The sequence below is a fragment of the Schistosoma haematobium genome, chromosome 3 (assembly GCF_000699445.3).
Source record: "Schistosoma haematobium chromosome 3, whole genome shotgun sequence".
In the NCBI taxonomy this organism is placed as follows: Eukaryota; Metazoa; Platyhelminthes; class Trematoda; order Strigeidida; family Schistosomatidae; genus Schistosoma; species Schistosoma haematobium.
The window spans coordinates 9676144-9703614 of record NC_067198.1 but is presented as its reverse complement, the minus strand read 5'-3'; the positions used below and the strand labels follow the sequence as shown (position 1 = coordinate 9703614).

The 27471-nt window shown below is 36.9% G+C and overlaps 2 protein-coding genes across 4 annotated transcripts; one reads left to right on the top strand and one right to left on the bottom strand.

Moving 5' to 3' along the window:
- Nucleotides 1-1422: 1422 nt before the first annotated feature.
- On the bottom strand, nucleotides 1423-8958 carry ASTE1_6 (Protein asteroid 1; the record flags this gene model as incomplete). 3 transcript variants are annotated; one of them, XM_012938797.2, is made up of 3 exons in its annotated part: nucleotides 1423-4414; nucleotides 6462-6787; nucleotides 8910-8958. In XM_012938797.2, the coding sequence occupies 3 exons, from the start codon at nucleotides 8956-8958 to the stop codon at nucleotides 2204-2206; spliced, it is 2586 nt and encodes an 861-aa protein (XP_012794251.1). In that variant the 3' UTR covers nucleotides 1423-2203. The 3 variants fall into 3 exon arrangements, with proteins under 3 accessions (XP_012794251.1, XP_051068896.1, XP_051068897.1); XM_051212966.1 differs by lacking the exon at nucleotides 8910-8958 and adding an exon at nucleotides 8724-8854; XM_051212967.1 differs by lacking the exon at nucleotides 8910-8958 and adding an exon at nucleotides 7687-8511 and having other exon boundaries at nucleotides 6300-6787.
- Nucleotides 8959-21260: 12302 nt separating this feature from the next.
- Nucleotides 21261-22929, top strand: NDUFB11 (NADH dehydrogenase 1 beta subcomplex subunit 11 ndufb11; the record flags this gene model as incomplete). Its single annotated transcript, XM_012938803.2, has 3 exons — nucleotides 21261-21535; nucleotides 21577-21710; nucleotides 22776-22929. Exons 1-3 carry the CDS (start codon nucleotides 21323-21325, stop codon nucleotides 22927-22929), a joined length of 501 nt encoding a protein of 166 aa, XP_012794257.1. The 5' UTR covers nucleotides 21261-21322.
- Between the last annotated feature and the right edge of the window lie 4542 nt (nucleotides 22930-27471).

Sequence of the window (27471 nt, the reverse complement as noted above, 5' to 3'; positions counted from 1 at the left end):
CATAGTGTAGTATTTTTTAGTGGATTTTAAGGATATATTTTGCGTATACATAACTAAAAATTCTTCATGTCCTTGAACATTCAGTTCCCTAGAGCTTGAGAAAGATTTAATTTCATAGCTTTTGAAAGTTTTTCAACTTTCAGTAATTTTAAAAGCGAACAAATACTTAATTGGATGGTATTTTCCAATCACGTGGTATAAATGATTAAGTCGATTAATATTATATGCAACGAAAAATGGAATTAGTCACCTACCAGTTCAGAAATAATTTGTACAGGCGCAAACGATTAAACAAGTACACATACGTATTATTTCCTTAGCTGCTACCATGAAATACTTACTCTTTTGGGTATTTTCATTTCAGGTAGGTTGGCTGGAGAAAGGTAATAACTGGAAACAGCAAAATTATGGTTCGAGAGCGATGCATACTGCTGACTGTAAAAGGGCATGAGGGTAGTAGGGTATTTCACTCAGACAATCAGGATCTGCAGAGATGTGACCTTCCCACAATAGGAGAGGTCGGAAAAATTTGCAATCAATACGGATCTTCATTAGTTAATTGTATCCGGATATTAGAAACGAGAAACTAACGACTTCCCAAGTACTATTTTATCAGTCAAAAGGCTAGTTCAACTAATAAAGCATTATTAATGACATATTTGTGCAAATTTCTAAACAGAAAAACCACGTTGAGTGGATTATTATACATTACAATATATATTAGACTTAATAAAAAAATTAGAAAACACACTATTTTGGTATCATAGACTCCATCAATCACAAACCTTCAGTAGCTCAAGATATAGTTTCGTCTGTTGATTTCTAATAATTCTAAACAGAAAAGGCAATCAATTCCATTATTTTAGATCTGGATAGCTTCAATCCACATATTCTGTGACTGTTGATCTGTGCCATTAGTGCAGACTACTTGTTAGGGGGCCAGGAGATTACCGTGAATGGCAGTTGAATGCATTGAATCGATTGCAATAACTCAGGTGCGCTCTTCCTCCTTTAGATACTGAGTTTCAAGACTTTTTGGTAGCTACTTATTCTTGAACTATATTTCTCATGCTTAATCTTTTTTGCTACCACTGAACTTACTACATTGATATTCATCTTTATAGTTTCAGCTCACCGTGTTGATGTAGTGTGGCAACGTGGCCCGATCCACTTGTGCCAGGTTCTATGCTGTTTCTGAGTGACAGAGTTCTAAATAGCTGGATACTACCACAAAAGTCTAATATGACACAGGATCTCCCTATCTGTTTTCGTAAAGTGACGATTTCGAAATAACAATTACCTACGGAGTGTCTTTGGAAATGACTGATGATATTGAAACCTGTTGGCGGTAAAGTTTTAATTCAATTATCTGTACTGAAGCTAAATGTAATTCAGTGAAAAGTCATATAAATTCTGGTTAATAAGTATATTGCCAAATAGTCTTCAGCCACAAGTATAGAATACATAATAGCTAAGATAAAGTCCTTGTATGTATGTAGTTTATTTCAGAAACAATCTATTTTGCGAAGTGGCACTTTTCAGACTTGTGAGTTTAAGCTCAGAGGTGGTTAGAATGATAATTTGAATAAGCTTGGTACACAAGATTACAAGGACGGAGTCAACAATAATTGGATAGACCTATAAGAAGACAGTGTCTTTTAAGATGAATGCCCATAAAGACTGAGAAGTATAAAAGATCCTTGCAATTGAAATGTGATCAGTACTTGCCAACAATTCAAATAACGAAGAAATATTAGTTTAAGCCACACAAGACATCTAGCATCTTATTATTGAATTGGTTGAAAATAGGAGTGTTACACTTGAGACAACGTTGATTAGAACTTAAATAAAAAGTAAAGTGCTTAATGGCGTTTTTACCCATATCATCGAGTTCATTTGTGTTTTCAAAAGAATACGAGGAACCTTAAAAACCCAGTAACATGTTTTCAAAACAATAGTCTCCAGATCAACTGAGATACACTTTAAATAAAAAAGCCCATTGAAAGGTATAGGAGTACGAGTACGGCAAAAAACAAACTTGATATTCTCCAATAAAAATGCTGATATTTTGGAAAATATAATGAGAAAATGGAAAATAACCGGAATAATTTTCAACTTGAAAGGCATAATAAAATCGGTAGTTGAAGGAAATTGACAAATTTAAAATAGAGTAACCAACAACAAAGAAAAAATAATTGATATCTTATTCTGTTTCTTCAAGTCTGGCACGTAAACGAGCAGCATAACCAGTAGAGCGTAAATGATAAGGTAATTTTCGAGATTGTTTTTTAGACGTTACCAATGTTTTTTCTGAGTAATGACGATTAGGTAATGATTGTTTAGATTTAGACAGTGGGATATCTGATTTAATATTGATAGAAGAGTGTGATCTTTTCTTGAATTCTGAATTTTTATCTTGTAAGCTCCTTTCAGTGTTTGTTGTTCTAACTGAACTTGGGGCATTTGAAGGTGTTTCATTTTTAAGCAAATCAATGACAGGAATAGTTGTTGGTACCTTTGTATATACAATATTTGGAGCAAATACTGGTAAACATATCATCTCACTTGCAATATTTATTACACGTTCATAAATTTCAGCTAATTTTTGCAATTTCATTGCGGATTCAGAGTTTAACTTTGGAATACGATAAAGACGAGGGAGCCAATAGCGTAAAGTTAGACGGAATCTATCATCTGGTTTAAGTGATTCTATATCAATCACAAGACTATAAAATAAGTGTCCAGACGGAAAGAATATCCATGACGGAAGAAAGCTCAAAGAATTAGATTTTCGATCAGATAGTACCAATTCATCAATTAAATGTGTCAATGATCGTAGATAGATATATACAGTGTGAATTGAAGTAAAATGATGAACAATAGACGAATCAACAGACGATGATGATAGTCGATCAGACAACTTATCCTTTAGGAATTTAATCAAAATACCATAATGTTCAACTGTTTTTTCATCTGATTCTATAACATTGAAATAATTGGTGACAGCAATTGCTACAGTTGCTAGAACAATAGGAGAATTTCGTAGATCATCGCGTAAATTGCTCTTATTTTTTGTAATAGCATGAAACCAAAATGTTAAGGTCAGTGCTAAACTTACGATCCATTTTCTTTCAACATTAAAATTAGAAAATGAAAATCCAACTATACTTGAAAGCATTTTATCTGTTGTATCTTCATATCGATTTAAAATTAAAGGATCAACTTGAATTTGATATGTTGTTAGTGTATCACCAACACGGTGATATTCCAAAATATGAGGATTTAAACCGATTAGTTTTTGTTTATGTGATAGGTTATGTTCAATACCACATAATAAACGATAGTGCATCCATCTTAAAGGTAGTGAAATTTCATAGGCTGACAATTCAATATTTGAATTTTCAATTAATAAAGGCATAACAACGCCACCTTGACAATAGATAGGAGTTAAAATGAATGGTGCAAGTTTATGTTTAAAATATAATTGTAGTAAATAATTTGACCATCCTTGTGTAAAATCCATACTTCCTAGGATAATGGTCAGCTGACCTTTTAACAAATCACCAAGACGTCTTTGCCATAATACAATTTCGGTTGTGGAATTAGGTTCCTGTGTGCTATACACAAAAATTGGAGGATTCAACTGATTTCTAGTTGATAGTGAAATTTCTTGATGAAGAGAAACAGATAACTTTTGACCTAAGTATAAGTCTGGAAAGTATCCCGCCAGTGATTCTGCGAACATTTTTAAGAGCTTACCTCTTTCTTTGGAAGAGTAGCATTTTAGGATTTCACCAATTGGGGTCTGTAGATTAGTGTTAAATTGGGAAAACCATGAAACCAGAGTCATAAAGCGTCGAAATTTGTAGCTTCTTTTCTCTATGTTGTTTATGATCGAATACAAGTAGTTGGGGAGTTTTGTGTGAGGCATTGAGTCTGTACCAAGTAACAAGCCAATCAACGGTCGACAGGCTGGATGAACTGAAGATGGTTTAGGAATAAATTCATGGACTGTTAAGAAACGACATGGAGTTTGGATGGATTGTGATTCTGCATCTATTGATTCACAATAACAACTCCCTTTGGATTCCAAACATTGAAATTTCATGAGTGATAGTGGGATAAAACAAGGAGATGTATCGGATGACATCTGGTGAGTACCGATTAAAAAATATTCAGGAGAACTAGCAATGATTGGATGGTGAAGATAAGTAGCTAATGAGACACAACTTCGTATACGAGGATAAGGAGACTTTAAAAATTTTATTTCCATATCACTGAGAACATCTGTTAACATACTTTGAAGAAACATATAGTAAGGTATAGGCGATGAATTTTTCTTTTGTGTATTACTTGAAGATAATAATTTTATTGTTGATTCCATTGCTTGAAGTTGACTGGAAAGTTGTAAGCCCTGAAATCCCCCCCAAAAAAAACAGTAAATACGAACAAGCTAATTTTAACAGCGCTGATAAAAGTTAGATAATGGTATTACGAATTTGGTAAAAAGACATCTTACGGATTTTATGTCATGCTTTAATTACTGACCATTAGAAAGCAAATAAGAATCACGAATTGTTCAAATCGGACAATGTATAATTAAATAACACAATACCACAATTAAGTACTAAAAATCAACCAATGACGTCGGAGTTCCACACCTATAGTTCCCTTTATCTCGAACGGGGTAAAAACAAACATTCGGACAAGACAACATGAATTTACTTTGTTTTATTTAACTTTCCAGTTGCTTACGACCTATAATATGTTAAAATTATCAGGAAAATTGACATAATTATAAATGCGAAATCGATTAGAAGCGATTGTATATTATGGTAGAGCGAAGATTTCAAATGGCCTAATAAGAACGTAAATGTGGTTAAAATAGATGCAGTATGAGAGGGAAAGTCCCAGAACATCAAGAAGTTAGCTAAAGCTCACAGACCCAAATTTTCCGGTTGATTACGTAGTAAAGTAATTGAACACAGATTCATGTCAGTAACACGTAACACGGATCGAGACCAGTTCGCTAAAAATAAGACTAGAAATTCAAAGAAATGAAATTGGTGTTGTTAAGGTGTGAGAAAGAGTTGAAACAAGGGATGATGTAATAAAGTGAGTGTAATGTTACCACGGTAAAAATTTATCACCGTTTGTTTTTGAACACTTAAGTCCAATTTCAAACGTCTGATCATGGCTTTAGATGATTTCAGAAGATGAGGGGTTCGATTCTTTATTAGTCACCTTGAACGACTTCAATGTATAAACTTGATGTCCTGTGTCAAAGGAATATCATGAAATATCACTGCTAGAACCTTTTAATCTGCCTGACCTCAAACCTTTTGCAATATACTCGTTGAATTGAACGTAAGATTCTCTTTATGTCTTAGCAGTGTAACTGCTTTGGCAAATACATATAAGTGAGGTGAAAGTTGACGATACAATTCATTCCAAATAAATCCATTCCTCCGTTCCAGAGTGACAATATCCCCTTACTTAGTACTTTCCTTGATGTTGGCATAAATTATGATTACTTGGTGTGAATTAGAAGTCCGATGGTGAAATTCAGAGCACCATTTCTATTTTGGTGGCGTAGATTTCCAAAAAAGCACAAAAGAAATCAAACACTAGGTTTATTGTACTACATATCTTTTTTTCTTAGTTAAATGTGCTGAGATACATGGAATTACTTGTTTTCGCGGTGATTTAAGTATTGATAAAAATGTCCGGATTCGTAACGTTTAGTGAAATACTTAAGCTGAGATCATAAGTATTTCCTACCCTAATATTGGATGGACAATTTGTAATGTGGTAAGCATCGACTATGGAAATAGCATTTATGTTCATAGATTATAGTAACAGCGTACTCGATCTTTGGTGTAGTTATAAAACTTGTACATGTACCAATATATTCCAGTTTATGAATTACTCGGGCACCGCCATGGAATTATATGAATCACACGAGAATGTATGATGACGGTATTTGGATTAATACTCAGTGTCTTAGGGTGAATAGATTACTTACATTACCGAAACCCCACAAAAATGCTGTGTATGATGCCTCAAGCAGTTGCCCATTGGGTGGTGCATTCAAGATGCTGGGTCTCTAGGACCAACACCAATCCACTTTTCAGATCTCTCAAATAATATTCTTCTACAATGTGTGGAATTGGGAAGTGATGGTCATCCTATAACAGAAAATGAGACGTTACCGATTTGTCTTATATGTACCCATTTTCTATTTATAATTAATCGAAATATTCGTTTAAATTTTTACTGTCATAAAAAATGTAACTAACTGGTGTGCTACAGCGTGATATTTTACGTTGCTAGATTTCCAATGATCCCTGAAGCGTTTAGATAATAAAAAGTTAAATTCTTCATAATCGGGAATCTGTTCATACTCTGAAAACTTGGGATGCAGACTTCAAATAAATATTCCCAATAAATTAAAAACTTACGACTCTTTCACAATCGGAGCCAAACAGAAAGGATGGATAAATCTTGCATTGTTTGATTTCATTCAAAAACTGCTTAATATGTACAATATAAGATAAATATTCGCCACCATATTTTATAGGTAATTTTAAATGTTCATAAAAATATTCACTAAAGTCCTCTCCATCAATAATAACAGGGTTATTGTGCAATTGCAATACTTTGAAATTCACAAACTCATGGAGCAATATATTAGACAACTCCGGGATAGGCATTATTACAGGTAATGAGCGCCCGTTTAATAACGGACAAAAGACAAGACGTTGATCAAGAAGCAACAGATAACTATCTAAAACGTAAAATAATTGTGAGATAATACTAATTTGGAGAGTTGATTTGGAACTAAGCAAGTTTAAACAACTAACTCTCAATGGTCAAGTGATCACCCCCATTAAAGTACTACTTAACACATTGACTGATATGCCTTATTGCCTATTAAATGCCAAAGCTTGCTAGAAAACGGACTTGATAAGTATACTAGTGTAGCGATGGCTCAGTGATTAAGACATTCGACTTTTACCCACTATATCCTAGGTTTGGAGCCTACTTCACCTAATTCAGTTTGAGCAACAGGATGGTAATATTACTCTTCATAATTATAGCGTAACTCACACCCAAGTAACTGGTGAGTTAGTTAATAGTTAATAAGCACACTAGTATTTCTTCAGAAATATATAGGTCCTAATTTTGGTAAATTATAAGGCTAGTCATATCAGGTGCCTCTGTTTGGTCGTCAGGGTTTAAATTACTTTCGATTTGCTGAAAATACTGATTTAAAAGCATAATTGAAGTACTTCACAAAACTGTTAGTCTCCGAGTAACAATCCACCAAATGGTATGGAAGATGAAGATATTACAACTTATACAAGGCAAAATATATTTCCACATACTCAGAATAGAACTCATTGGGGCCTGGCGACATTAAGCATAAATTTCTAAGTCGCTGAATGGCTAGCTTTTCTGTGGTACGATTTGGATAGGGAGCATTCTATGATCGAAGGTATAGTGGAAGCATAAGGAACACCGTTCGAATGTAAACTCACGACTGTTGTATCTTGTAAAACGACGGATTTTCTGTTTTCCTTACAGTATGTCAGCTAACTGATGAAATGCTAAAACAAGTGCTATCACCTCTATCCATAATTGTATTCAAAGACATAATCCATGGGGATATTAACACAAACCTACTCCGATTAGTCCTGTTCCAGGGCCGAAAATGGACGTGATCCAGGGTCTCTAGAGCTGGGTGCCATAGAACATAAATTCACGTATGACGGGACTAGAAACTGAGTGGAAACAGTATGAACACAATAACGGTATTTTAATTTAAGCCACAGAAAGTTCCTATTTCCGTGAGTTCAATATACAATTAATCACTACATAGGTGCTTACACTTAGGTGAAATATTGGTGTGAAACGAGTTTGCATCAATAGCTTAAAACCGACCCGATTATGCGGAGAAAATATTGGGGACAAGCACATTAATCCGTATGGCTTTCAAAGAGATATCAATAATGCAATGAACATAATCGGGTAGGGTCCGAACAAGTCATCTTCATCTTTCATATTCTACGAATCAAATCGCTACTTTACTAACGTATCACAAGTTTACTTTAAGATAGTATACACACTTTCCCGTTTTTGCCATCTTATAAATAAATATTGATATTCGTTAAAGATCTTAGTCCCGTAGTCTGTTATTGCCAATAAAAACCTCTAAACCTCCCTATTTTGGGGAAACTTATGTCCGTTTTGGGTAAGCTACAATAGGGAACTTTGAGGAAATAGGACAAAACCCCCAAATTTTTCCTGGGTCCGGGGAAAATCCCCAAGATTTTGGGTTTTCTCCAGACTTTGAGGAAAGCTACCAAACTTTTCACGACTTTGAGGAAAACCTCAAGATTACCCGAAATTCCCCAAAATAGAGAGATTGCACTGTCAGATTACCAAACCATTTGAATTTGATCGTCTCGGCCTTTATGGATAAATTCCTCTTCTGGACCTGAATGTGGCAAATAACTGCTGGAAACTCGTATAACGTTTAGTTTTTGTTAGGTTTATGTCTGACATGCAGGTGGGTTGCATATTGGAAATGTAGGATCTTTACACCCCCAACACTGTCCGAACAGTGTGTGTGTGGAGGGGATTCCCCCTTATTTAAATCAGGATTAAACAGTACGAATAAAATGAGAGGACAACTCGGTGATCAGATAGGATGCACTTACGTTTAACAATGAAAGTAACTGACAGTAATTTGACTGATTTGAATGTGCCGGGACAAAATCCTCACGAGTAAACCGAGCAACGCTTAACCAGCGTTAGGAAAACCAGCGACCTTGGACGTGTAAGGACGTCAGATATTTAAATTGGTTTTCAGTCTCTTTCTTAACAATCATCCTTCGTGCACTCACCTAAAAGTAAACGATCTATAAGAATTCTGAGTAGCCGTTCTTGAGTCATTGGATACTCTATATTAATAGCTTTCGCTAGAGGAATAATGTGTAGCGGTAAATAAATCCCCAAAGTTAATAGCTCTGTAAGTCTTCGACATTGGATGCTAACCACATTAGTTTTAAGGGACTCACCTAGCTGAATGCGCTCGGTCGTGCATCCGCACCAGGTCACTAGTGGAAACGCCATGCTCAACTTCTCCTGCAACCGCTAACCGATTTAGATCAGTCGCTTCTCGATATATTGATAACCTATCAAACATATCTTCGAACCCCCTCGCTCATAACTTTGGATTTTGTTGGGTAGGCACGATTCAATCAAAGAATGTGTTACTGATTAAAGTGTTATCAAACTATAAATACCTGTGGTATCTTCATTGGTGAACCCGGCGTGATGTGGTACACTAACTTATAAACTGTGAGTCTGTTCATTTTTGGAACTTCATATATCATTGCTTTGTTTCACTTTTTACATATTGTGATTTTTTTCGTATTTTTGAATGTTCTTTTACCCTCGTTCATCCTTGTACTTCATATTCACCATGACAGAACAGAATCCCAAGGTACTTAAGTTCAGGACTATAATAACATCCTCATTTCAGCTGTCCTTTTGGCCGGACAACATCAAAGCCTGGTTTTGCTACGCAGAGGCCGACTTCTACTTGCACGGGGTGACCAACCCATGTGCATAATTCCTCTCAGCAGTGAATGTACTACTGCGCGTATTCAACAGGTACGTCATATCTTGTATGTTTACTAGCGATGTTTTGGAACCTTACGAAACTCTAAAACGGTCTACACCGAAATAAGGAGACCCAACCGGTAGACAAAGGTTAGATCAACTCTTTGATAACAGAGATCCGCAACATGATTAAGCAGCAGACATGTTGTTACGAATGAGAGAAGTAATTGGTCAAAGAACCTTCAACGATGGCCTGTTTAGACAACATTTCTTGTCTAAACCTCCTCAACAGGTGAAAGCAGTGCTTATCTCGTTTCAAAACAACGCCATAGATGAGGTGGCTGCATCTGCCAACCGCATTTTAGAGATCACTAAATCTTCTAATGCAGAGGTTTTCTCAGTCAAATAAAAACCCCAAGCGACACAGAATGACAGTACGGAACTGTCATACGCTGGCACGTTACGTCGTATTCGTAATGACCGTAAACGATCACAAAAACCGCAAAGGAATTTCTCCACGACAGCGATCTATCTCCAGATTACGAGAGAAAGATAACCTCAACTGGTGCTGGTATCATAATCTTAACGTGGGTTTACCCAAATCCCCCCCCCATTAGATCTTCGTTATTGCAGATGTTTCTATGCAAACCACTGGTAGGGACCTCCTACAACATCATAATCTACTCATCAACATGCGCAAACGGAGGTTAGTAGATGGGATTATTTCCAGTCACAGTTAGACACACAATACATCCATTCTATCAACAACTCCTCGATGAGTACTCTGGGATATACCAAACGCAACCGAAATTGCCGTGTTTAACCAGCAATGTTGCACATCACATCACGACTACAGGACCACCGTTATTCTCGAAAGTGCGCCAACTTGCTCCAGAAACGCTGAGGTTGGCTGAAAACGGATTCGATCACATAATAGACTTAGGAATCGCCTGGCCATCGAACAACCTATGAGCATCTCTCTTACACATGATCCCTAAAACGGACAGGAACGATTGGTGCAGAACTGTTGGTTATTGGCGACTGAATACAAAAACTACTCCCAATCATTACCCCTTGTTACACATTCACGACCTGACAGATACCTTAAACCCAGTAACTGATTTTCACACAGGCTCTTCGGTTGAGAAAATGTTGCACAAATCTTCCAGAAGTCCACCGATGACGTTTTTCAAGGTCTCATCTTCTTACATTCGTATGTTGATGACTGTTTGAATGCAAGCCCGGACGAAGAATCTCATGTCTAACATCTGGACCTTGTCTTCAAACGACTAAAAAAGCACGGCACTACCGTGAATATTCAAAAATGTCAAATCGGCGCTGACTCTAGGTTTTTTCGGACATAATACTGGTGCTCAAGACATCCAACCTCTCAAAGCAAAGTGGCGGCCATTCTTGATTACCTACAACCTACCACATTAAAGCAACTAATCATATTCAACGGCTTAGTAAGTTCCTATAGACGGTTCATACCGAAATTCGCGTCTCTTGCGAGACCTTTACCCGACCAACTTCGTAAAAATGCGAAATTCATCGTTTTGGACGATATCGCGAAGAAAACACTTCACAGTTAAGAAATGTATCTACAAAGCAACACTGCTCTCAACCATGACTCCCAATCACCCATCAGTATCGCAGTAGAAGCATCCGACTAGGCAATCCGAGGAGTCCTACAACAATGTGTTTGCAGTGGCACTGGGCCCTAACCACACAATCTTCAGAGCTGGACACGAGACACTTGGGAAAATAGATGTTCAACATCTGACACGGGGGAAATCTCGACGATGGAGAAGGCGGGAACAATGAATGGAATGAATTCGAATTGATCGGATGGCATTGCCCGGTCTCACAGGCATGGTCGCTCTGCACAACTGACTGTTACCAATATTAAATATTGTTCTATCTCCATCCTGAATGTGTTTTTCATCATCCATTGGTAATTGTTACGATACGATGAGTCAATGTAGACAATAATGTGACTTTCACGTAAGATCTCATAGATTGGGCAGTTACACCATGACAAATGTACAATTTTAGGATTAGGCCTGCTATTAGAGCAGTACTAATATCATAGTAGACCATAATTATTCCCACTCGATCGATTTTTTTCTTATGTTAACCCATTATTCCATTAGTCTTCTGATTAATGCTAGCATGTATTGTCGCAATGTTATGTTGATTAGTACTCATAACTTACTAGCTCAATTGATAATAAAAAAATGGTCATCTATATTAATTGTTATTGTTAATTTATTAACAAGCTTTAATAGCATCTACATGCTTCAGCAGAATAAACTTGTAACATCAAGCTTTAGCAAAATTGGCCAGTAAATAACATAGACATACATCGACTAGCAACGTAAGAAAGGACTTGTGAAAAACATTTCACACGATAGTCAGAAGCAGTACTCATCAAATATATTACTGCTGAAACAGTGGCCCACACCTTCGTCGGACGATGGGTAGCAAATTTCGGCTATCACTAAAGATCGTAGACGTCACTTTTAATCTGGATTTTTCCGTTGTCTGACTACATTATAAGGAATCACACGATTCTGAAATACCACCTACCACTCACATGCAAATGGTTTGATAGAACACTTTCACCGACAGCTTAAAGCTTCACTCTTAGCCGCGAACGTTCCACAGTGGACCGACGCCTTTCCATTCGTCTTACTTGGTATTCGCAATGAAGTGAAAGCTGACATTAGACACACTTCAGCTCAACTCGTCTGTCGGACGACACTTCGACTTCCAGGAGAACTCGTAGATCCTTCATCTTCTTCGATGAATATGGATCTAAACTCTTAAACCATCAGGCTTACAAACGCAATAAGTTCAGTTAAACTTGTTTCCACTCGACCGCAATCAACTGATGTTTTCGTTCAACCTGAACTACGATAAAGTGCACACGTCTTTGTACGTCGAGAGTCATCTCGACGACCTCTCGAAACAACATACGAAGGACCATTCAAAGTTCTTCAGTGTTAACCGATGTACTATATCATCGATGATAAGAACGGAACTAACGATATTCTCAGCATTGATCGCATGTAGATTTATGTAATAGTATACAGAGTGAAACCGGATATTAGTATAAATATTTGTGCAATAATAATTAAGAATGATGCTATGAAAGTCACAATTAATTTCAAAGGACAGTCAGGAATTGAATATGTTAAGAAGGATAAGAAGATATAAAAGGAATATCTAATGTGTCGGGGGAACAATAATGATATTAATAACAGTAATAATTATAGATACGAACATAAGCAGACTTCATATATCAAGATAAATAGAAATAAAATAAAATAGACGTGAAAAGATTTAAAGGTTTTATTTTGCTTTTCAGGCAATTAAATGGATGACGGACCTTGTTTGTATAAATCATTGTTGAATACATTGATATTCAATAGGTGAAATAATCCACTTTCGGAAAGGAAATCATCAAGGAGACTTTTGAACCGGGTTGTAGTTTCACTGCAACGGAGGTTCACTGGCAGTCTGTTCTACATAGTTGAGTAGTGAATAAGGAATAAATTCTGACGTAAGTTTGTGTGGGCTCTTGGAATCGCTAGAATATTCTCCTTATTGCGTAGATTGTGGGATGATATCATAAGGTATGAAGGGGTGGATACCGAAGAGTAGGAAATACCGTTAATAAGCCGGTAGATAAAGACAAGATTAAATTTGATGCGTCTGATCCAAAGAGGTTCTAAGTTAAGTTGTCGACATCTTTGGTGATAGTCTTTGTTATCAGAATATCCCAGAACATCTTTGGTGAACTTTCTTTGAACACCTTCAATTTTAATCAGGTCATTATGTCTGCAATTACTGTAAACTAAAATACCATATTCAGGAATGGGTAAGATACATTTTCTGTGTAATAACAATCTCGATTCGATATTATTAAAGTTTAGCATTATCAATCCGATCAGCTTTCTAGCTTTGGACACTTGAGATATATTGTGCTCAGAAAAGTTCAGACCGTTGCTATATCTTAAACCCAGGTCACGAACAGTGTTGAGAGGTTTGAGTGTATGTGTGTGTACAGTCAGATTTAAGTTAAGGCAGCGACCAATGTGAATAAATCCACTTTTGTCAACATTAAGTGGCAAATTCCACGAAACAGTCCATTTGTACAACTTGTTTATTTCCTCTTGGATTACCGCTGAAATATAGCTTTCTTTCGTGGGAGAAGAGAATGAATAAACTACTTTCATGTCATCAGCAAAAAGGAAAGGCTTACCATACTGAAAAAGGGAACACACGTCATTGACAAAAAGGAGAATGAGTAATGGACCAACCACACTTCCTTGTATAACCCCACTGGTTACATTCACAGGTTTAGAGTAGCAAGATCCAAAGCGAACGATTTGGCTACGTTCTTGTATCTTTACGCACATAGGGGTTAAATTCAACATTCACTAACATCAATTTTTTTTCCAGGACGGCTGGAAAAGACGAAAAAGACAGTGAGGTTTACTATAAACCGACATTTTCACCGTTTTTTCATTATTATATTGTACAACATGGCTTCTTATGATGAGGAAAGACGACCGGACGCTGCTGAGCATGGCAAGCTATCGAAAGTGTTTACCAACGACAAACTCGTTGGGCTTAAACTTCCTGCCGGCCACGTCTTAGGGTCATCATTACCTCACTAGGGAGGAGTGATCTGTAGCGGTAAATAAGTTCCCAAAATAAAAAGCTCTGTAAGTTTTCGACATTGGTTGCTGACCACAATAGTTTTAATGGACTCACCTAGCTGAAGGCGCTCAGTCATGCATCTGCACCGCATCACGATTGGGAGCGTCGTACTTCAAATGGTTCAAATAAATGTGAACGGAATAGAAGAAGTTTTCAATTAACGGGCTTCCGTGTCTAATAGCAGTGGATCACCAGTACCTCCAGGCAGGAACCTAGGTATATTAACGATGAAGGAAGGAAAAGAAATCGGTAAATCACAGCAAGATATTATCCTTAGTCCTTAAGAATATACCAAATTTCCTCTTCGACTAGCTCAGCTGACAGCGGAATCCAGCATTTGACTACTCTTAAGGAGTAGGTGTATCTATAACCCCTTCTACTGTATTGTGCCTCCGGATTCTGTGTATTACCCCTAAGGTTTGTGTTGGAGCCTAACTTAAGTGGGTTTTAAAGGGGATGTCCAGAAGTGTTAAGGATGCCATTAGAAGGTCACCTCTGAGATGTCTGTATTCCAATGAGTAAAGGTTCAGTGATTGGCGGTGCCCTTCATATGGCTTGAATTTGAGTTTCCGAACTGATCTCGTGGCTCGCCGTTGGATACGCTGCAGAGTGTCCTTATTTTTTTGGAGTGAGGGGAAATATTCTATGTTTCTGTATCCTAAATGGGGACGAATGAAGGTGTTAAAGATTATGTGGAGAGTTCTTCCATCTAAATGAACGAAAATTGTCTTCAACGTTAACATTTCAAGATTTGCTTGGAAGGCATTTTTGCCACAGTTAGAGTAGTACTTCAAACCGTAGGATGCTAACACTCCTAAATCTTTTTCAACTTGGGACACCTCTGGAGGGGAGTTGCTTACGTTGCAACTGTAGTCTGCAGCATATCCCAAATCCACTACCATACACTTTAAAGTGTTAAAGGCAAGTTCGTTGTCATTTGCCCAACTTTGAAGTCGAGTCGGATCCTCCTGAAGTACCAGTATATCCTCCTGGTTGCGAATCTCTCTCCAAAGTTTCACACTATCAACAAAAATTAAAAAGTCAGATGATTCTGTCGTGGAAGATTGTTCATATAAACCAAGAAAAGAAGAGGTCCTAGTACTGAGCCCTGGGAGACCCCAAAGGGACATCCCATAACCTGAGAGGAAGTGACGTTAATCCTGACCTTAAAATGTCGGTTTTTTAGATATGAAGTGGGCCAATCAATTACAGGTGACTTGATACCCAATCGTTTGAGCTTATTGATAAGATATATGGTTGTCCCTATCAAAAGCTTTTAAGAAGTCAAGATAAATGACGTCAACTTTCCTCTGGCGATCAAGGGTGGTTGTTCATCTGTCCACTTCAGTCAGTAGGTTGGTTTTACAAAGATGACTCTTCCTGGGGTGGACAGAAGTTTAAGGACAGTAAATAGTCGTGTATACCGTCGCAAATCAAGGACTCCATAATTTCTGAAGGTACAGAGAAAAGAGCTACCGGTCGGTAACCTGGAGGTTCGCTGAGTCGACTTTCATTGTAAATTGGTGTGATGTGAACCAGCTTCCGAATTTCCGCTAATGTGCCTCGGCTTGGCGAGTGTGGAACATCACTTTAGGCTGTTTTGCCAGGATTGAAGCTGCTCCCCTCAGTATAGCAGAATGAACCATATCCTCACTAGAAGTGTTGTTTTTGGTGTTACAGTTTCCGGTACACCAAGCCAGCGCCCATGTTCACTTAGGAAAAATTAGCGGCGTCACCGTCTTTATTGGACAGGCCATTAGTACCTAGCAGTTAGGAAACTCCAATTTCGCTTGTTGGAGAGAAGCTGCATAGTGGAATAATCCTTTTGGATTGGAGGCAAATTCATCCATAAGCTTTATCTGGTACTGAAGTCTGTCTTCTCTTATGGCCTTTGTGCCTATGTTTCTTATATGTTTGTAGTGCCTGTATGCGCCGTTGTTATCAGTTCGTTTGTATTCGGCCAAACTGTGCCTTTTGAGGCTTAGCAAACGAAGAGTGCGGTTCTTGATGACTAAAGGTTGCTTGTAGATTTTAGGGACCTTATGAGTGGCAAACTACTTTGGAGCACATACGATCATGTGTGGTTAGAAATCCCAATAAGCATCCACACCAAGTTGAGGGTGGGTCTCCCAATCCAACTGTTGTAAATAGTTCTGTCAAGCTGACACATTCAACTGTTTGAAATCCCAGCACCTGTTGTTGATGGGATGTCTTAGCTCAGTTTTGCTGATAAAACTAAAGTCTATGACGGTGTGATCGCTTCTCCCCAGGGGAGCCAGGATTGGAAAGTTGTCAATTAGGAATTCTTCGTTTGTAAGTGCACAGTCTAAGCGCAACGGTGTCCGAATGATTCTCCAACGAGTTAACAATAATAATAGTAATTTATTCTAAAAAAAAACAGTTTGTTACATGAGGCATGCCAGTTTACGGGCAAGACCAAATTGCTACAAAACATACAATTTTCACTGTGGTAAATTACTTATCTGGGTTTATATTTTAGGAGATGTGAATGTAGATGGTTTTAGTAAGGGTCGTATTGTCAGGATCACAGTTGGCGCGCTTTGTGAAGGTTGCGTTGCGACTTGCAACTGATGGTCGGAAATAGATCCACGTGAAGTTGGGGGCTTCTAGAAACCGCAACCGTATATCCTTCTGGAATATCTGAGGCTTTGATGATGGTGCAGGACGAAGTCATCCGTTTAATATCTGTTTTCGGTGGCATACCTCAAGGGGGCTGAAAAAGGGTGTAAGAAAAAGAAAGGACGAGAGGCAGAGCACACAATGTTCATGAAGGAATATTTAAGGCATGACTACTCAGTCTAGTTCCCTTTTATTAAGGTACTTATTAAGCAAGAGCATTCTAATATATTAAAGAAAACGAGTGTAAACAATGTATAAGTGAATAAAGAACTGAATAAATGAAGGTGGTTCAGAAAGAAGCCGAAAGTATGAGATTATGTGTAGTTATAAGATATAGTGCTAAAAACAGTATTCTGATACACAAATGGGCGTCTCCCTTTTTTTGTCGAAGCTACTTGAGCCCTTCTTGGTAGATTTTATAGGGTCCTGAGGAGGCTTCGTTTTTAGCGAGTTGTCTAGCTTCCTTGTAATAGGGTTACTCGGCAGGGAGTTAAACCAATTCAGCGTTTTAAGCACGATTTAAAGAGGTATTTTGCATCATAAATCAGCATGAACACCATTGGGTCGTGACATTGCACTAGACCATAAGGAGCCGTAATTAAACAAAGTGTTCTGCTTTACAGACATTGGTGGATTGAAGTTATCTCCTCATCATCATGTTTGCTGGTTAGTAACGCCCCCTTACTCCTTTTGTGGTGTTAAGCACTCTTACGTTTGTGGTAAGTATGAATATTGCTTTAATCAAAGCCCTTAATTGGAATACACTGTCTCTACTAGTTCCATGTTACAAGCAATTGTATTATGGGTTAGACATCCATTTAGTATATCACACTGCTATGAAGATAACTAATAGTAAAAGTTAAAAAGCGGCTAGATTATATGAGGTTTAAAGAGAGTAAGAACTAATAGCAAATCAAGGAATATGAAGGAGTATAAGATTGCAAAATGTTGAGGGTAAGAATAATAGAACACTGAGCAACTCACAAGAATTTAGAACATTTTGAGCTTCTTATGATTAGCCTTATTTGATCAGCATCCATAAGATTAGTGAGTTATCTGTTTACTTGCAATGGAAAAAAAGACATGACACTTAGGAAGAATGATGTATCTCCAATCATTAGAGAGAGTTGGAAACTGAAACTGAGGGTTAGGAGCATAAGGCCATGATTGATAATCAGTGAATAATAGGAGAGGGTAGACCATATGTATATAATTTAGTTATATTCATATTATTAACAATGGGGTTCGTTATATTCCTGTTCCATCTAGGTATTAGGCAGCCCATAATAAAGTGCCTCATTGGTAGGCGGGAGGCCGACTTCACATTTTTGAATAATCCCAGATCCTCAGTGGGGTTGAAGAACCAAGCTTCAGCAGAGCTTTCACCTTCAATATACATATGTTTCGCGAAATTAACTTCAAGAAGATTGAAGTCCCCTAGAATTAGGATATGGGTGAATCCACACAATCCGGCATGCAATCGTTATACTCGATGTCGGCAATGATCTTCCTATAGATTACTTCAACTAGACACCTCGAGATGGTGGCCAATCTTACTAAACACAATAGGGATTCAGCAAGGCCGATGAACTTTTGGGTGTTCACTTAATTTGCCTCCAGATAGGATCGTAAGTTTAAGGCTACTCCAATTCCAGTTTTTCTATCACTGCGAAACAAAGACATCCCGAGTATTACTAGTTCTTGGTCTGTAAACTGAGAAGATATCCAAGTTTCAGATATTCCGATCAGATTAGCATTATTAGCATTACTGAGTTCACGTGGCTCATCTATTTTATTCGATAAACTCGCGGCCTTCATTTAGAAGCAGTTTACGCTTTCAGTTTGAAACGCGTGAGCATCTCCTTCATGTCCTTCTGTATGAGTCCTATGTAGATGGACAGGCAGCCTACTTATACAAGGTTTTCCGGGTTGGTAGACCCTGTCCTTTACACATTTTTTACGATCAAGACAGTCCAAAAGTGGAATAGTCAGCTCCAACTTGTCTTTGTGTTTGATCCTGGTGTCATTTGGCATATTTGGATGCATATGAATTCCAGGTGGCAACCGACGTTTATTGGCACGAAATGCCTTCAGAGTCGCAGTCACCATATGGGAAGATGAGAAGGTTATTTTCATCAGCCGGTGTCTAGAATCTCTGTCCTTCTGGGCTAGTCTCAACACTTGTTGAGTCAATGTGTTTTTGAGCTTCATGGATTGCTTGATGAATTTCTATTCACTAATATCAGAGTTTGTGTGATCACGGTCCGTGTTTTCCAGTTCACCTTGCACAATGATATTTCTTCCGCGGAAAATTTTTTTACAAGACTCTTTAGGGATGTTCCGGATGAGATTGTGTTCAGAATACAGTATGTTAGGCAGTATTCCTACAATCACATCTGACTTCGGTAGGTGACTAGTTAGTAGGATATCCTTTACGTCTGTGGCGTTAGTCAGTGTTGTACGAAATAGGCTTGGGTGATTTCGATGCTTAGAGTCCTTTCCACGAGTGAGCCGTATGACCGTCAAAGGATTTATCTTAGGGAGTTTCAGTTTCTTGCTTAACTCTTCCCAGAGCATCCTATCATGTTTGTCAGGGTTGTTTTAAAGGTTTATGATTATAAGAAAGTCATCACGAACCGTTATTGTTTCCCCAGGTTTTATAGTGCGTTCAGGTTGAGGACCTTGTTGTTTGGAGATCGAAGAGCGTTTCCTATTCCTGGGTTTTCAGCTGACCGGATGGACATTCTTGAGGGTAGATTGTGCGGCCAAATCACCAGTTGATTTCCCTATAGTACTCGGGATGTTCAGATTCTTAGGCGGTGACGCCTAGTCCTTTTTAACTTTGTCAACGGAACTCCAATCACCTACAAAGTTTTTGTGAACCTGTGCTGGGAGGTCCAAGTTTGCTGGGGGAGTCTAGTACCATGGATGTTGTGATGGTGCCGAGTCTCAGCATGTCATTGCTAGTGTTACTACATGCCCTCTCGATAGTACCGCTATCGAGTTCCCTCTTCTTGTTTTTGTTGCACGTTGTTTGTCTACCCGTTTCAAGACTGTCTTTTTTCAAGTTTGCTGACAACTTATTCCGCAGACCTGTCAACAGAACAATGATTTTGCCCAGCAAACATCAGCATTCGTGTTGCACATGACACATACCCATCAATGATCCGACTGACTGAGTCTGTTGTGAGCAGTTGCCGTAAGACCTGTACACGCTTCGAAGAACCAACATTTGCAGTTGTCGCACTGCATATCAGATGTAACAGCAAAACAGCATCCGGGTCATTTGCATGAATTTTTTATGGCTATAGAGACATAAATTGTTTTATAGATCCTAGCAATAGCCTAAGACCTTGGAAAAAACAGAACACTGAAAACGTGTAAAAATGGATAAAAACGGGTGGTACAAAAGGTTAAGATAAACTGAAGCTGGCCTTGACGTGAAAAAACTGAAAAACCGAATAATGAGATGAGGCAAAACCCCAGGTAACTATCAAGTTCGGTAAAACTCAAAAAGAAAAGTAATCTACCAAATGCATAGCTCAGGGCAGATGTTTGACATCAGAAATGGCACTTTTGTTGCGTAAGAACACAGAAAAAGTTCGTGAAATGCAAATCACGTTGGGATTAAACTTCCCGTTCGTACGACCGCCAACCAGCTTGGACTGATCACTTCTCAATATATCGAGAGCCTATCAATTATATCTTCGAACCTCTTCGCTTCTAACACATGTTGATTATAAAAAGTGTTACTGGCTAAGGCATTTTTAGATTATACACCAACGCAGATTATCTGTGTTGATTATTGTGGGACTAATTAAGTTGGTTAATACTTAATGTACAATACCCTTATGTCGTATACAGGTGCTGTGGCTACTTTGACGGCCGTATGACACAAACTACCTTATTACAGAAATATATTAATAAGAATAGGTACAAGGAACGGAGTGCGACCACCACAGTGAAGATGCCACAGGTATTCGGAGTTTGACAACACTTTAACTAGTAATACCTAATATGAATCGTACCCATTTTCGAACTGTCCATGTGTTCTCAAATCGAATCTGATCATATTTTAAAACTTGTATCATGTAAGTCGCTCGGATGACTATTTTACGTTTAGCCATGAAATTCTTCTTGAAATTCGTACTGACAACACCTAATTAGTCGTCACAAAGAAATGTTATCACTAGGATCACATGAGCGTTCTGCCAGAGAATTCATTTAAAATGTTATGGAATCCCTCAAAAAGTGGATCTCAACAACTAATGAGTGCCTGTAGATTGAAGTTTTTGAGGCGCGCTCGTCAAAAGTAGGCTTGCAGATGGCGTCCTTAAAGTTGTCAGCTTTAAGTGTGTTTAGCCCTCGGAGTTTTAGTCGCATTACAGCTGTTCTGACTCCAAATATAAAGAGACATGTATGTACTACTATCTCAATGCATATGAAGTTGAATGAGATGAAACATATACTAAAGGAAAATAATATCCCGGAAGCGGATAAAAGGCAAATAGAAAAAGAGGTTGAAGAAATGACAAAGGTTAGTTAAGATTTCACACATTTCTTATGGTCTGTCTGAAGGATTGGATTACCACGGGTTATCACCATACTGACAAAAAAGAAGATACTTTCCTATCACAGTTTATGCCTTTCGCTCTTCTTACACTCTGGATTTTTCCGTTGTTTTTGTTTATGTATTACTCTCCTAATCGTAGGTAAGTAATCTCAGTTCGTATGTGTCCATCTTTCGTCTTCTAGCCTTACTTTCCTTAATGATTTTTATATGTATTCGTGAAATATATCGAGTACTTCGATAAAACTCTCGAACCGTTTAATAATTAGGTGTGTAGGCAAATACTCATAAACAGTATCTTGAAGGATCTTCAACCGTTTATTTTGTGTGGTACTTTATCAACGGCTCAGTGTCTCATCACTCCAGAGAATTTGTTTCTTAACCGTATTTGAGTATATGTGATGGCTGTATTATTGTTTTGTACATTGACCAGTAAACATAAAACTGCAGCTGAGTTGTATAGAAATTTTCAGTAACTATAAGTTTAATTTAATCGCACTAACCTGATGACTATCGGGGTAATATTTTTGTTAGATACGTTAGATACATATGGTTTGAAAGATTAGTATAGAGAAAAAAATTGTTTCTGTGTATTTATTGATGGATGATACACCGAAAAGCCTTGAGACCAGCAAGCACGATTCCTTGGGGTAGTAGTTTCCAAGCCTTTCATTTCCGTTGTACTAGACTTTTCAAATAGAAGTACTTTTGCAGTGATCTCTGTTATCTCGTAAACCTAAAGACAATGCAATCTGTTAGTTTGGTTAGTCGAATATTTAACAACCAGTTTTATTTCTTATGGAAATACCGTCCACATGTCTCAAAAAACGTAAAAATTGTTTGTATTATTGGCTTAAAGGTAAATGATTTATATTAAATGATCGACCAACAATCACATGGTTAGTGGTATGGAGCTGGTTTTGCTTCAGTTAAGTGACCAAAGTTCCAGTAGATAGTAGTCCCTTTCGTTATCACACTCTTGAATACCATGTAATTAATGTCGTGCTACTACCTTGGTAATATCACAAGTTTTAATACATGGGATTTTCTCACTCTGTTATTACATTTCAAAAACATCAACTTTTTTATGGGTTGGTTTTTCCGTGACGTTTTTATTTTCTACACTTGTTTCGAGTTAGTAAAATTTATTTCCTTACAGTTGGTACTTCATCGTAATATTTATTGATTGTTATCAAACTGTTTTTAGTTTTTCTGATTGGACTTGGAGAGAAGCATATTTGGAGATAGAAAGACGAAGAAGAGATGGCCTACCTCTTGTAGATAAAGATCTAATCCCTGCTTCCCGTGTTCAGCTGCCTCCAGTTGATCAACTCGACCCTGATTTTAAGATTATTATATAAACATTTATAGTTTAGGAATTTATACGCTCGATATAGTTCAGCCAGTTGATTTTAGTTTTTATTTATTGACAGTGTAAATAACTAAACAAAATATAAAAAAACCCATTGTGTTTTTATTTTGATGTGAATTAGTGAGAAGTTCTTGCCTTTTTTCTATTCAACCATAAAGTCTATTTTCAACTTGTTTTGGACGTGACTCGAAGGAATGTGTAAAATTGAAGATCTCGTGTTTAATGCGACTTATGCTGTCTGTATCATCTAGTAATGTAATATGTTTTAATATGTTTTTACTTAGAGTACTGTCCCCACCGTTTAAATTAATGACTGACTTCTGTCATACTGAGTATGTTATCGAATTACTTCTGCGGGTTGTTCGATGTATTTTTCGGACAAATATGTTTTTAAGTATTTCTGCTATAATACTGCGACACCAAGGTGTAATTGGGATCACCTTCACTAGTTAATTTATGAGATTATATTTAACCATAAAGCGAGGATTATCAAAATGACCGAGTATTTAGAAATATCTTTAATGTCCATTGACTTTTCTCACTACAGACATTCAAAAAATTTCACTTGGGAATTTCGTTGGTTATACGCCAGTTGATCAGTACTTATTACTATGCATTATAATATGATGAGTATTTGCTAAAAAATAACTGGCGATTTATACAAAAAACATTATGGACCAGCAATATCTCACCTATACCAATGGCTCTCAGCATTTCTATAAGCACAGAACGACGACAGCCATTTAAACTCGCGTTTCATAGTGATTCGCAGGTAGCCAAGATGATTCCGGAGGAATATTTAGGGTTTCGGATTTACCTTTATTTAGGAATCTATGTGATATGAGCAAAACTATATCTTATAATTACTTATTAAGTACAGTTAGGCAACAAATAATTCCTGTATTTTTGTAAACCTCATTTTCGTTGAATTGTAACATTTCAGGCTTAATAAACGTGGATTGAATATCATTTGTCACATCATTACATTCTAAATGAGTAAATATGCCACTTTAACAACCCAGCTGTTCTATTCGGTGTTCCAATACAGTATTCTTGAGACCGTATATACTTTCAGAAGTCTTATTTCGTCTTACCTATGTGCTATTGTTCACAAATACTGTATCTTAAATCATACTTGAATATTGGGATCATCTGTTCATACATAGTGTTTTAGTAATTGTAGATTCGGAGACGGTTATTGGTAAAGATGATTTTCTCTATGTTACCTACATTTATATTGGGTTCAATAGGAATTTTATGGTCTCAGTGAGTGTCATGTTTCAATTTCCAGGAGTCGTAATTGTTTAGTTTTTTTAATACATAGAATACAATCATTTTGAAGAATAAGGAAAATTCCTAATGGGTTAAGATTGTAATTTGCTAAACTAACAATTGAACTACCGGTACTTTTACGTGAATCTACTACTTATACATACCCACCGCGTACCTCGACAGATGATGTTTACTAGTGTGGGCATAGGTTGGAAGAAAGATTGGAGCAGCCAAACCAAAACTTGTAATCAGTTTGTGAAGTCATTCATTATTGCTCTGAGCTATATTAGTGTATGTAAATTACCTGGTCGGGATTCACGTAATAACACCGATCAGTATTGGAAAAGTGGGTGACAGCTTAGAATTGTTCACAATGGCACATAGGCATTCACTCTATCTTCCTCTCAATCTTGTATCCCCTTATACATGCTTTTCCATTTTGATTTTTCGTATCCTCTTTTCAACGCTTTCTTTTTGATCGCCATCGCTTTACTATGCATCTTGTTAATTTAATTCCGTCGTGTTTATGAGGTATAACGACTTGGACCAACTTCATGCTTTTTTTATTACTGACTGCAATACCAAGGTCTAAGATGATTTAGCAAATTGTATTTGTTAGAAATAGTTAATAAAAACAGCGTAGTTCGTTGGAAAATAAGGTCGTAAGTCGAAGTGGATGCAGTAAATTGGAATAGAAGAAACACTTAAGGTTCAAAAAGGTACATTATGACTCAAAATAATCAACTTTTTAAATTATTTTTAAATAAACATGAATGTTAGCTATGGAGACAAAGAGACTAGGGGATGTAACAGTTTTATTTTTAATGATAAGGGCTCGATTCTTTATATTCAAAATATGGCCTTTCCGCGTTGCCAGAGATTTCTCAACCTGCCAACCAATAACGCGTTTATTTTTTAAAATAAAAATATCGTTTAAATTTCAATAAGTAGAATATGCTGGACCAAACTACTTGTTTATTTGGTCTTGGTAGATTTTAAAAACTAGTTTTAGTTCAGTCAGTCAAAATCCTATGAATATAAGCTTAATTAGTCGATACATCTTTGTGAATAAATTTCGGTTGGGGAACTTATTAAAAATTAACGGAAAATGAGTGGGACACGCGTTGCAGAGCTGTACTAGTAGGTATAGAAGACCATTTTAAATATTTGGTTCTAATAGTTTTAATTATATCTTACCATTGTATATGGGTCGATAGGTTAAGTCACATAAACAGTGGGTCCCTATCTATCAGATGTAAACGAATGAAAACACGTTGGTGATGTCATACATGTATTTTGCCTTATCGAACTCAATAGTGAGTTTACTGTAGCCTTAAACTGTAGAATGGTAGGGGCGGTTTCTATTGAACAATACTTGTGACTAAAAGAGTGTATGTGTAATCTTTCTAATGTGAAAAGGATATCCTATAATTGTGGAAGTATGTTGTTCATAGCTTCTTTGTATTCCCATCATATGTGATACTATACCCAAAGATTAGATCTTAACTAGTTAAAGAATGAGCGACCTACAAGCTAATCGCCTACGACGTTTCACGCTTATTTTGTGTCCAATATTCTGTATATGGACATGCTATTTTCTTATGTGTAAAAACTTATTCATCTGGCTGGAGTGATATCGCTTCTGACTTCTAATCATTAAGAGTAAATAAAGCAGTCTCATCAGCAACCACCAACCTTCATTCATCGGATAGCATTCCACCTATTGAATTTGACAATCAAAAACTTGCTCATCATGACCCCTCTTTGTAACGCTAGGCAATACCTCTCAAATTATATAAGCAACGCTCACAACATTCTGTAACATGACAAAGATTCTTTCATATACCTGAAGACTATTTTTAGATTACAAAGCTTTTGACACGACAAAATCCTGTTTAAACACTCACACTTAACAGTTTAGAACAAACACTTAGTTACTGTTGTTTCGATGTGAGTCTTCAGGTTTCCTTCTTTTCAATGGGTTAGGCGGTGTTATTAAGTTCTTGAACAAATTAGCACCACCAAAACCCCCTTGATATACGAATCTTCTTCCTAGCTGCGAGTTTTGTTAGAAGTGTATCCAACGAATCTTCTAACCATGACAAAGCATCTTGCTGTTCTTAAATCTATCAATATACAAGGATATTTGAAATAGACAGTGGGGAGTTTCCATTTATCTGTTTGGATATGATTTCATGTCTACATAAATTTCTCATGTAATTTCGTACTACTTTTAAGTAACCAAAATAATTAAGTAATACAAAATCTTGCCTTTAAAAAGTGAGGAAAATATTTATCTACATGTAAGCAATTTATAGACACTGGTATGGGAAACTAACAAAAGCAAATGGTAGACTTTAAATCATTCGTCGTAGATTTCTATAATCCAACTAGACCATAAAGTTGGAAATCTAAACTACTTACCTCAACAGATTTCATATTAAATCATGTTGAGCATTTTACTTGTTAAGATAACGGGAGATGATCGTGTAAATCCTAAATTATCCATCGATTTTAACAGCATAATATATGCTTTTTACTGGTTGGTGAGTATCAAATAAAACTTCTTTACGACTGAATCTCGTCCCTAGGGTTTCCATTGTAGTATCACTTAAATATTGATGTCGGAAAAACTTAAATGTGACTGTCTATCCAACTGTACTAAATACAGGAGAATATCTTACTTCTAAAATTAACTTCACTGAGTCAACTGGCTGTACTTTATGTTAATAAACTACCGTCCTGGTATAGTTTGGTTCTTCATAAACATTCGGATAACTGAATCCCATGTCACTTGATATAGCGTTACAGTCTAATCATCTATTGATCAAATGCTCGGTTTTGAGTTTAGTCCTACCGACCTAATTAACTGGTGCTGAAGCCTAAGAGGTGTGTGTTCTCCTTCTAGGTGGTACTTCTTCAAGCCTTTTTAGTTTCAAATCTGTTGTTTATCTGGACTGGGTAAATTAAAATTTTAGATGAATATTTGGGTGAATTTATGTTCCTAAACTGAGTCCTGTTACAAGGGTTAATTTTCAGTTTACAGCTTCATGATATATTACTTAATTGACAAATCACTTGTAAAACGTGTAGCTCGTTATTTCATTCTGATATTAATAGTTGATACTAGAAATCATGTAGCCAAGATTATAGATCTAATGCCTCAAATAAAATCATGCAAATGAATGATAGAGCAGCACTTGAAGTAATCACTAGATTTATTTATTCTGAACATCTAGTAACAGTTTTACAATAAACA